The 12,486-nt window shown below is 35.4% G+C and overlaps 2 protein-coding genes across 6 annotated transcripts in view; one reads left to right on the forward strand and one right to left on the reverse strand.

Moving 5' to 3' along the window:
• Window positions 1–12,486, reverse strand: part of LOC106685030 (cell death abnormality protein 1) — an 85,665-nt gene that overhangs the window by 62,677 nt on the left and 10,502 nt on the right. The window contains exons 11-12 of one of the 3 annotated variants that reach the window (XM_014427489.2): window positions 11,118–11,325; window positions 9,186–9,325 (exon numbers count right to left, since the gene is read on the reverse strand). In XM_014427489.2, the coding sequence (XP_014282975.1) occupies window positions 9,252–9,325; window positions 11,118–11,325 (282 nt within the window). In that variant the 3' untranslated portion in view covers window positions 9,186–9,251. Of the gene's footprint in view, window positions 1–9,185; window positions 9,326–11,113; window positions 11,326–12,486 lie in introns of those variants that run through there. The other 2 variants (XM_067048558.1, XM_067048557.1) reach the window with 2 other exon arrangements.
• Window positions 548–12,486, forward strand: part of LOC106685034 (uncharacterized) — a 23,884-nt gene continuing 11,945 nt past the window's right edge. The window contains exons 1-3 of one of the 3 annotated variants that reach the window (XR_010843742.1): window positions 551–930; window positions 7,118–7,273; window positions 8,722–8,884. Coding sequence is in view for 1 of the 3 variants with exons in the window: in XM_014427496.3 (XP_014282982.1) it covers window positions 766–930; window positions 7,118–7,273 (321 nt within the window). In the remaining 2 variants the exon portion in view is untranslated. Of the gene's footprint in view, window positions 931–7,117; window positions 7,274–8,278; window positions 8,484–8,721; window positions 8,885–12,486 lie in introns of those variants that run through there. The other 2 variants (XR_010843741.1, XM_014427496.3) reach the window with 2 other exon arrangements.

Here is a 12,486-nt window from a genome sequence, read left to right on the forward strand (position 1 = left end):
GGATCTAAGGAGGATACCTCTTACGGGATGTTAGATGATAGGATCTAACCAGGATACCTCTTATGGTTTGTTAGATGATGAGATCTAAGCAGGATCCCTCTTATGGTTATGAACAGTGGGTTGTAAGGATTTTTGTATATAGGCAAAAAGAATGGGCACTTACGGAAAAAGAAGGGACCTGTACCTGGAGTAGGTTGCCACATCTTTTTCAGTAGACGACAGGAAGAACTGGGACATGGGCCCCCACAATATTCTCCCCCTTCGAGGCATGGAAGTCACTTAATTTTTATGGAAACTGCACACCTACCACTTTGCGTTACATTAACAGAGTAGTGTGGCGGTCTTTGCTGGCAAAACAGGAGTTATAGCGGTTCTTCCTGGGAACACTGGAGCTATGGCGGTTCTTGCTGGCAAAACTGGAGTTAAAGTTTATTAGAGTAACCTCCCACGTTGTTATATATTTCTGTTATAATATATATGTGTTCTTTTAAGTGTTGATAAAGCTTGTGGATCATTAATCCAAAATTTTAGTAATTCGATACTCACATGGCTACAACGCGATTCACCTTCCTGTAGTTTCGTCAAGCTTGAATTCAGGACGGAATCGCCAATGTAGAAATACGAAATGTAGACTAATGCCGCCACAATGTGAAAGTTCGATTTTTGTTTTAATTGTCATTCCGACTGATGGAATAGATTATATCGATCATCCGAAGTGAGACAAAATATCGATCATCCGAAGTGAGGCAAACAAAAGAGCTGCCAATGAGGTTATCCAGTAAAATGGGTAGTACACGACGCAATAACAAGACATGTCAGATGTTATCCGACAACGTTCGTAACACCGTTGTTACGCTCAGTAAAGAAGGGAAGGATCACCGGTTCCAGGAACAATGGCTAGGCCACCTCTTCGCCAAGACTTTTGCTACAGTAAGCAGTAAAATCGTACTCATAGTAGTAAGTCCTTAGTAAGAAGTAAACTCATACCCATAGTAGAAAGTCCTTAGTAAGAAGTAAAATCATACTCATAGTAGTAAGTCCTTAGTAAGCAGTAAAATCATACTCATAGTAGTAAGTCCTAAGTAAGCAGTAAAATCATATTCATAGTAGTAATTCTTTTGGCAGAATGTTTAACTAAGTTAAAGTCATGATTTTCATCAATTAAATAAGTAGAAAAATCAGGTAGGTTGTTTAAATGTGCAACAACTAGTGGTTCCAGGAATATCTGGAGTGGAGCGACGACAAAATCTCTATAGGTTCAACTAAGTATGGTTTAATTAAAAAATGGTTATCATGTTGCTGAAATTTAGGTATAACGCTTTTTAAAATTTAGTATTCAAAAATTGATTTCCTTAACAAACAATGCCTTGTTCATATAATTCTGTTTTTAAATTTATTTATTAATATTAGAATTGAGGACATAGGCGGATAAAGCTGCGTGATATAGGAAAAGCTTGCATTTTTACTTAGAAGAATGTTTTAAATACTTCTTTCTATACGTCTTAATTTTCATAAATATAAATGTATATTAGTTTATAGAATTTAAAAAATAGATTTTCATAGTAAGAAAAAAAATTCGTTGAATTTAATTTCTCAAAGAATCATATGTTTGTGTAGGGATCAGTTCGACTGGTGCTTATTTGAAAATGAGGCAGAGAACATTTATACTATTATAACAATTATACTATTATAACTAACGTTCTATAAGTCTCAAATACAGGCTTGAAATGTCTCTTTTGATTCGTAATAAACATAAAATTTGTGGGCCATAAGTATGGCATTTGCATGAAGCATAAAGTGAAAGTAGGACATAAAGGTTGTAATGGCTTCGGCAGCACATATACTACTAGGACATGAAGGTTGTACTCGCTTCGGCAGCACATATACTATTAGGACATGAAGGTTGTACTCGCTTCGGCAACACATATACTATTAGGACATGAAGGTTGTACTCGCTTCGGCAGCACATATACTATTAGGACAAGAAGGTTGTACTCGCTTGGGCAGCACATATACTAATAGGACATGGAGATTGTACTCGCTTGAACAGCACATATACTACTAGGACATGAAGGTTGTACTCTTTTCGGCAGCACATATAATATTAGGACATGAAGGTTGTACTCACTTCGGCACCACATATACTATTAGGACATGAAGGTTGTACTCGCTTCGGCAGCACATACACTATTAGGACATGAAGGTTGTACTCTTTTCGGCAGCACATATAATATTAGGACATGAAGGTTGTACTCGCTTCGGCAGCACATATACTACTAGGCTGTACTCGCTTCGGCAGCACATATACTACTAGGCATGAAGATTGTACTCGCTTCGGCAGCACATATACTACTAGGACATGAAGGTTGTACTCGCTTCGGCGGCACATATACTACTAGGACATGAAGGTTGCACTCGCTTCGGCAGCACATATACTACTAGGACATGAAGGTTGTTCTCTCTTCGGCAATCCGTAGGTTAGGCAACTCTTTACTGACATCATGAATACCAGAATTAAAGATCTGTACCAGGCTGATAATATGGATCAACAGGGGCAAAAATATAAGGAAACCATGGAGATGTGGATGTTTATTTAGGAACTAGCTGTTGGTATGCTTGGATACCAAAGACCAACTAAGAAAGTGTCATGGTTTGATGAAGAATGCCAAAAAGACCCTTGCCAAAAAATAAATAGTAGCCGACAGACATTTAAACCTAGAATAAATGCCAGTAGAGACAATGAGGGTAATCTTATCAGAAATAGGATAAAGGTTATGGAACAGTGGCGACATTACTTCGATGTCCTCCTTAATGACGTGGCAGAAGAAGAAAGAGGGGAAATAGAGATGACCCTTGGAGAATTGGAGGCACCTGATATGAACGACATTTATGAAGTGGTGGAAGATTTGAAAAATAATAAAGCACTGGGACTAGATGGACTTCCTGCAGAACTGTTTAAGTATAAAGGAGAAGAATTAGTGGGATTGCTCTTTATAATATACTAATGGATGTGTGGGAGATGGAAGAAATCCCTTGTGAATGGTACAAAGTGGTTATATGCCCGATTAACAAAAAGGGGAATGTGCTTGATATATACTGTAATCCCACTTACCATGTGCTTATAAGGAAAGTACCAGACGGAAAGTCTGCCCTACATCAGATATTCTCCACCTGAAGTATTCTGGAGAGGTGCAGAGATTATAATATCCACACAACCACATATTCATAGACTTTCGAATGGCCTATGATAGCATAAAAAGAAACGAGCTATACCAGGGGAGCTTCTAGAAATGGGAATATCACCGAAGCTGATAAGTCTGATTAGGGCTACAATGAAGAGGGAGGAATGTACACTGCGTGTTCAGGGTGACCTCACTCACAGCTTTGAAAACCACACGATGGCCATATATAAAGGTGTGATCTTGGGTATTCTGAGGTTCGCATCTCCTGCGTGGAGCCGAAACCTCACGCAAACACAGAAGAGAAGACTGGCCACCATACAGAGATTGGCTCTGCTGAGGATCACGAAGACATATAGAACGGTGTCTACCGGATGAGCTTCGAGAGAGGATCGGCGAGACTCCAAACTTGTGGAAGAAAATACTGCGGGAGGACTCAATACAGAAGTGGAATGGACGGTGGGTAGCAAGCCAGAAGGGCGCTACTTTGAAAAAATTCTTCCCTACCGTCCCTTCCAGACTGAAGGCTATATGGGTCATCCCAGACTATTGGATCTCACAGATCCAAACAGGACACGGAGGGTTTCGGGAAAAGCTGCAGAGCTTTGGAAAGAACATCGACCTGCGGAGTTCCTGAAACAGCAGAACACGTAATAGTGGATTGCTCCGCCATGGAAGGACGGCTCGGTGTCAGAGCTATAAAATATTTAATAACTTTTATCTTTTTAGGAGTAATAGTTTTTATGATATTTGACAAAATCAACTCACAAAATGTTTATTTCTAGTTGTTCGTATAATATGTTGGATTTTTGAAAAAATATATCTCTAGGTCCATAAGACGCACATATGTCTACCAACACTCAAAATAAAGAAAATCTAACTTACTATAAAGAAGTTTATGACACTTATCTTCGTAGGGATAGTAGTTTTTATGATATTCACATATGAATATAAATTTGGCAAATGAAAATATGTCCGAACAACTATAAATCAATTTATTTTAGCAAATTTCATGAAAACTATTACTCCTACGAAAATAAACATCCTAGACTACTTTATAATTCATTAAACTAGCTTTAATTTGAGTGCTAATAGACATCTGTATTTCAAATGGTTTTTGAGATATAGATTTTTCAAAATAAATTCACTAACTACTGATGTTTTAATACATTCTGTACAACATGTTTATGAAATGTTGCTTTTTAAAAAGCTATACCTCGAGAACTATTAGACGTAAATAGCTCTATTAGAGCTTACATTTTAGCAAATTTACTCTTCTTTAAATGATGTTCTCTTGGAGTTTCTATTGTTGTTGTTAGTTTTAAAGATATAGAGCTCGGAATGAAAAATAATTATTTTTAACTTTTTGAAACAGCCACCATTTTTGATTCCCCCTACTTGGCAGATCAATTTTGACTAGTAACTATACATAGTTTTCATTGAAGTAATAAACAATTGGGGTGAGATAACTGCCTTTTTTCTCCTCTTGGGCTCTTTTACTATGTATACATATATACACGAATACAAAAGGACACGCGCACACATATATTATTATATACAGAACATCCTTGTGATACTATGTAATTATGAGAAGATTGTTATCTAGGATCGCCGACCCAAATGTTGATATGAGAGTTGAAGGCTATTTTTATTGAAGATTTGATAGAAGAAGAGAATTATCCCTTCTTCAGGGAGTTCATTTACGGATGGAAGGAGGTGGTGGGCCCCACTCATTACACGATGGGAAGGACTTGACCGCCCAACATCGGCGAGCCACCAGAAGAAGATGAAGCTGACCCACACTGAGACCAGGAGGGCTGGACCAGCCTGGTAACTGCAGGAGGCACCCAGACAGATGTGCACCAGAAGGGCCTACCGAACGGATGAAGATCATTGGGAGCAGTGGCATGCGCAATCCCAGTGCGCACTACCCCACTGCTCCCGCACCCCGTATGCCAGAAATGGCAAGGGAGGGGATCAAAAAAAATTTAATTCTAATAAGTCAATTTTAATTTTAAATATGATTACTTAAATAAATTTGAGTAAGTTTTTATTTCCTCCATAATCTCTATTTTTTTTTATGTGCTGTAACCGAAAATGAACATTTAATTTTCATGGAAATTTAATGGTACCTAAAGGACATTGGACATTTAATGGCACCTAAAGGACATTGGTCATTTAATGACACCTAAAGGACATTGGTCATTTAATGGCACCTAAAGGACATTGGTCATGGTTTCGTGTTCAGACAATTCCTATACCAACAACTAAACCGCCTGACACTTGTTCTTACCTCCACAAAGACCAAGTTCAGAACTGTTTGATTTCTGACAAAGGACTGGGATTTAGAAACAAACGTACCCCTTTCAGTTATTCCCCATCCGATCTAAAGGACTGCGGATGCCATTTCAGATGTGAATAATTAAATGAATAACCAAGAGATATAATCTCTCGTAAGATAACCTCTCGCCTTTTTCACCTAACAGTCCTAAGAAGTAAGGAAGAAGCTCCGAATCCTGAACTAGTTTTAAGTCGTTCATTCAGTAAGTTGAACTATCAGTAACATCAGGTTTAGATCTTGCAACTGTCACTTTAATTATAGCATATATACGCCTTTACTCAGATATCACGAGTGGCGTTCCCACTCAGCTTTTTCCAAAAATGTTATATATAAATAGGCAACCCTGGCTTTGTTTTTTTTCCGAGTTATAACTCAACAATCGCCCTAAAAGCGTACCTCCTCATTATACTGGAATCGTACCTCCTCATTATACTGGAAATGTACCTTCTCCATTATACTGGAAACGTACCTCCTCCATCATACTGGAATCGAACTCCTCATTATACTGGAATCGTACCTCCTCATTATACTGGAAATGTACCTTCTCCATTATACTGGAAACGTACCTCCTCCATCATACTGGAATCGTACCTCCTCCATTATACTGGAAATGTACCTCCTCCATTATACTGGAATCGTACCTCCTCCATTATACTGGAATCGTACCTTCTCCATTATCGTACCTCCTCCATTATACTGGAATCGTACCTCCTCCATTATACTGGAATCGTACCTCCTCCATTATACTGGAATCGTACCTCCTCCATTATACTCCAGAAGACCCCGAAGACGCTACAACATCGAAGCCGCCCGAAATCATCTATCGTAGCATGTATGTATGTCAGAACCTGGCTTGCCCTTTCTATCCCGCCACAGTGGATGACTTGCTGGCCAGCCTCGGAAGGAGAAAGACGTTTTTTCTAACACCCGAGGAAAAGTGCATGATTTTCACTATTTGGGGCACGCACACCAGGGCGAGAGAAGTGGCCATAGAACGCAGGAGTAACCGCGGCAGCGAGACTTCCAGCCTAGACAAGCAACTAATTTATTAATATATGAGACCACCAAATCAATGCTCTGCCTGAAATCTATCATTAATTAATACACTAACTCATATGCCCCTCAGGGATTTTATTCTGGACTCTCGAAAATATACGTGCTCATTAACAAGCAGAAAGGTCTCACATTCCTTTTCCACTCTAATATATATTTAATATTTGACAACATACATTCGGGATACCTGAAGTAAGGTACGACTGGTCCCGAAGTATACATGACTATTATAGTTGAGTTCAAAAGATTTTACCTCTAAAGATTTGACATTAAGGTACAACTTATGGAGGGAGTCCTGCTTGAACTATAACGCATGCCCGCTTAGTATTTTTTTCTAGACTAAAATCAAGTAGATTATAAGAAATGTACTCTTTGCTCTAGTAAGTAGTAAAGTAAAGCAGATTGTAGGATTAAGTCACTCTCTTCATAAGAGTCCCTCGGAATAATTTTCATTTAGTAGTATGTAGAATATTGTCAACTAGAATGTATTATGCAGTTTATAGTCACGTAGAATGAAGGATGATGAAACTGTTACTGATTAAAGGTGGTGAACTTGATTGCTCTCGGCTTGGCCTTCTGGTATTGGGAATTTGGATCGGAATGGGAAATTTGGATAAACCATGGTCTGTTTGGAACCATACCAGTCCATATCATGGCCATATTCGTGCTCACGGTGGCCACCAAGTTCAGTAGGGAAATGGTAAGTTTTTTTATCTCAAATAGTCCGGAAGTTGGAGCCCAAAATTGGTTAATCAATTGTGGCTAACTCTAATTGGAAAGCTTTATATTGCCAAGTCTCACAAGGCTTGGAATAATAAAGCTATAGCAAAATATGCACTCTCTCATCAGGCTTTATCCATATGTGGCGATTCGCTCCACTGGAGTTTTAGGGCAAATTGTTTATCTTAAATGAACATCAAATATCTTTGTGAATTAATAGAATTAGTTTCAAGTAATCTCTTCATTCAGTGATAACTTAGAGCACAATTAAACTTGTTTTTTTCTTTTTCTCCTGGCTGGCACCCCTGGCATGGAGGTGAGCACCCTACTGGTTACCAACCAACCAATCATTCCCTTGGGAAACCACCATATAGGTTACCAACCTACCATTCTTTTGGGTGACCACCCTATAGGTTACCAACATCAATCATTCTCTTGGTCGCCTCAAAACAAATTATAACTCCCTCTAGGGGACCTAAAGTGAAGACCCTACATGACCCCATAAGTGAATAGCTTACAGGATGGAATTTCCAGCCAGCAAGGATTTAAGACTTGAGTTTCCATCCTGCGAGAATTAAGTAGCTAGTGATTGATTCTGCATCACATTCTCCTGTTACCTCATTTCCTGAACAGCTACCCAATCCAATTTTAATTCTAATTGACCTAGGCCTTCTGGTGATATTGCACTTCACTGGTGCCAGGACAAAATACACACCTGACAAATACAAGAATTGTTCCAATACTTTTACAGCTGTCAAGCTTTTATCCATGTTTATAAAATTACTATCTTCTTTACTTTACTTTTTTACAGGTCCTCATCCACTTTTCATTAGCCTTTGAAAGCACACCTCTCGGAACATTAAACACACTCATTTCATAGATGATTAGATTATGAAATAATAAAAATTATGCCTAAGACACTCTTGCCTTAGAAGTTAAATTTCTTAAATTGTACCATTTGTTAGAACTGAGTATATTATTTCAGGATTAGGAAATAGAATTTGATCCACAGAAATCTCTCTTAATAAAATGAAATATCTCTTCTAATCAATTTCTATGATACCCTAAGAAAGAAATCATGGATATATGTATTTGACAAGGTGGGTTGAAAAATATGGTTTGTGAGAGAAAACAAAAAAATTATAATTTATATTGTACTTTATGTGTTACTTGTGTCCTGGAGTTTTTATTATTATTATTATTATTATTATTATTATTATTATTATTATTAATATTAATATTATTAACCAAGTAATATTATTAAAGAGTGCAGCAAATTTCTTCATTTGAAAGCTATCTAAAATAAACTTTGATAAATTTTGAGCAGAAATTACACAATTTAAATTTTGTCACAATATAAAAATTAAGAATTACATTTTTTGTTTTGGGAGGTAACTATAACAATAATTTACACTCATTTTATTCTAGTCACTTGTTCATGACTACTTGTGCATGTTCGCCTGTTCCTCTGTCTCAATTATTCTGTTCTTTGTGGTGGAAAGTGAGACACCGATAGCTCTGTTTATGTTTACAACCGCTTTATTGCTAGGATTTGACCTTGCAATACATATTTTCACTGAAAAAGTCTGAATTATGAATGAACAACAACCGCTACTACTGTAATAAACATTATATTGGTCTTCCAGTCTATAAATTGTGTTTATTTGTTTTCATATTTTATTAATTTCATATTTCTTTCCTTAATGAGACAAAATATAAAAAAAATTGTATATCTCTGATTTTGAAACTAATAGCCTCATATAGTAGCATAGTTAAAAAAACTGGAATAAAATTAAAAGCATTTTTTCTGGTTATTTCACTCCAATGATAAGCAAAACTACACAGTTGCTACAATTTAAAAATGATAAAAAAAATTAATTACAAGGAATAACTTAGTTTTTAGTTATATATTTTTAAAAAGTAATAAATTGAATCAACTATTTTTTTCTTGTATTAATCTAATTAAATTGACAAATAACCAAGAGTGATAAAACAATAACTACCAATAATGTGCTTTCAGCATGGCTGCTACCTAGAAAAAATAAAAGAGAAGTTAGGGTCGACAAGTTACCTTGGATTCTGATCTATAACTATTTTACTTATATTTATCTAATTTAATATAACATATCATCCTACAATGTAATGATACTAGGTGAAGTATAGTATTTGTAAACTATCCTTACATTGGATTTACACAAAAGATTCTTCATTCCTTAGTTCCTTGGGTTGTGTCTTGCTTTATAAAATAATTCAATAATAGTTGTGAATGATATTAAAGAATATTACACGATGATAAAGGAATAATTGTGAATATTATTGAAGAATATTACATGATGATAAAGGAATAATTGTGAATAACTTTAAAGAATATTACACGATGATCATGGAATAATTAAGTCAATGTGAGCTGTTATTAATTTACCAAAAATTCATTTATGAGTTCACAATGTTTCAGCACCACAAGCTATCTTCAAGAACATAATCTCTATGTTATGTCATGTTATGAGTGTTCCATGCTATCATTAAATTATAAATAATCTTATTTAATTATTATTCATTATCTAATTATTAATATTAATCATTATCAATGATTATTTACATAGATAGTTATTATTTATAAGCTGATTTACAAAACACATAGCATAGGCAAAAATATGGTGAACTCATTTAAAATTATAATTAATTTAATTTAAAATTAATTATGAACTAATTTAATTCTTTAATGAAAAGAATTCCATCATGAGTTACTAAATTCAGACCAGAAACCAAATGGAGGGAGTGAGAGGAGGATGAAGAACAAGAAAGGAACCAAGGAAAGATCTCCAATACAAATTTAACAGGGCCAGGCCAGAGCCAGAACACTTGATTCATCCCATATCCTACACCAGGTTCTACCCACCAGTTCACTTGATTCATCCCATATCCTACACCAGGTTCTACCCACCAGTTCACTTTTCAAATCAAAATTCCATTCTTTAGCAACATAAATTTAACATATTCAAAATTTTACTAAGTAAGAGTGTAACATGTTTGATATAACCCATAACCCTTAGTTTAGTTTCAAAGAAGAAACATGACAATGTCCTATGAAATTCTCGTAATTTTAAGGCATTACTGGAAAAAAAATAACAGCCGCTGAAGCAACTTGTGAAATTATTAAATATGATGGGTAAGGTGTCCTTAACCAGCACACTGCGTAGCATTGGTTTGAAAAATTTAGCAGTGGAGATGGAAAGGAAGAAAGGCTCAAAGCGACCATTAATGGATATTGATGAGGTTCTGCAGGAAGCTGTTCAGTCAAATCCGTCCACACGTATTCACAGACTTGCCAGAAAGTTTGGTGTGTCGAAAGATACAGTTAGTCGCCATCTACTCTCCATAGAAAAAGAGCATTAGACTGGTCCCTCACAAACAAACTCCTCAGCAATCAGCTAAGAGGTTAGAAATTTGTGAAAAAAGTTTAAACAACTTCATGGGTTCGAACTCCTACCTCATCCACTATATAGCCCAGACCTTGCATCATCAGATTACTACTTGTTTGAATCCATGGCGCATTTTCTTAAAAGGAAAAAAATTGATAATTTTGCAGAAGTTGGAATTGCGGTCCAAGAGTTCTTTGACAGCCATCCCAAAGAATGTTATCAGCACGGGATCGAGCAATAGGTTAGCAGATGGCTAATGACGGTAGATAACAAATATTATAAATAAATTTAGTAGCTTATAAAAATTGGATACTTACTTCTTTACCACAAATAAAAATAAAAATAATTTCAATACATATTTTTATTATATACATATTATTCAAAATGCAATGGGGTACTTACCGGAACAAGTTGTTCCATTGAGTATAGAGATGTAGCCTGGTTGACAAAGACACGTACCTTTCAAGCATACAGCATTTTTTATAGTTGTGCAGTTTCCATTAGATGTACAACCCTCATTTAGATATCTTGTTTTATAACATTTATAATTCTCAACATAATGAGAATCGTTCCTGCAATGACATTGGCCCTCAGAGCAAATTCCTTCCATCTGCAATATCAAAAAATTTATTCACATGAGATTTTGGTTTATATATGCAGAGTTTAAAACAAATTAATACATTTTACATTTAATCCTGGTTCTTTTAATAACATAAGAAATAGGGTGCAAGTCAGTAAAGCTCATTAAATGGTATACAGAGGCATTGCCAGCGGAATACCTTTTGGTAAGCTATAAACTTCATACAGAATATATATTGAAAAGGTAGTGAAGAAATGTGGAAAAACGAGATCTGTGACTGTAGATTGACATTTAAATAGTAAGTAGCCTGAAGTACCAAGAGAGAAAGATGAAATGCAAGAGAAAAGAGATAAATTGAGACAATGGGCAAATACAGTTCATTGAGTCAGCTCCCATTAAAAGTTTAGTTTTAGTTTTTCCACAGACGATTGCCACAGTTTAGGTGCTATAGAAACTGTACTAAACAGTCTGCATGCTCAAACATTGTTTGAAGAATTAAATAGTTGTGAAACCTTCATTTGTATATTTTGTGAACTAATTTATTTTTTACCATTTTGAAGATAAATTTGCAATATTTTGAATAATATTTATTGAAAAATCAATGGGGTTATTGGAGTTACAAGGGAAACACAGCCAATACTGCACAAATCTTTTTGATTGAATTTTGAAGAATCATACCAAAATCAAATCCCTAACGTAAAGAAAGAAAGAAAGCTGCTAGTAAAAAATATTTTTGATTTTTGGTACACCATATCTAGGAATCTTTTTTTTGACTTCATGAACTTCATTGTAGACAATGAAGTTCATGAAGTCAAAACATCATTTACAGTAGGCAATCAACATCTTGCAGAATTTCTGTGAACTAATTTTATAACAAATTTCAAAAATTTGACAGAAGACTATTGTTATGTATTGTTATTATTTTACAATATATGATTTTTGTTAAATTTTATAACTAAAATTTTGAAATAAATATCTCTTATTAATATATTTTATATGTGACTAGTGAAAATATACAATTAGAATAAATAAAACAATCTGTTTTTGTGCATCTATGTGTGGATCTTTATAACTTATTATGTTTATATATGTTGCTGCTGCTTTTTTTGTACAGAGGCACATCTTACAAAAAAAATTTATTTTAATTAGTTGGACATATCCCAAAGATGGTAATGCAGGCTGTGGCCACTT

Source organism: Halyomorpha halys, unplaced genomic scaffold (assembly GCF_000696795.3).
Source record: "Halyomorpha halys isolate HHAL.00 unplaced genomic scaffold, Hhal_1.1 Scaffold652.1, whole genome shotgun sequence".
Taxonomy (NCBI): domain Eukaryota; kingdom Metazoa; phylum Arthropoda; class Insecta; order Hemiptera; family Pentatomidae; genus Halyomorpha; species Halyomorpha halys.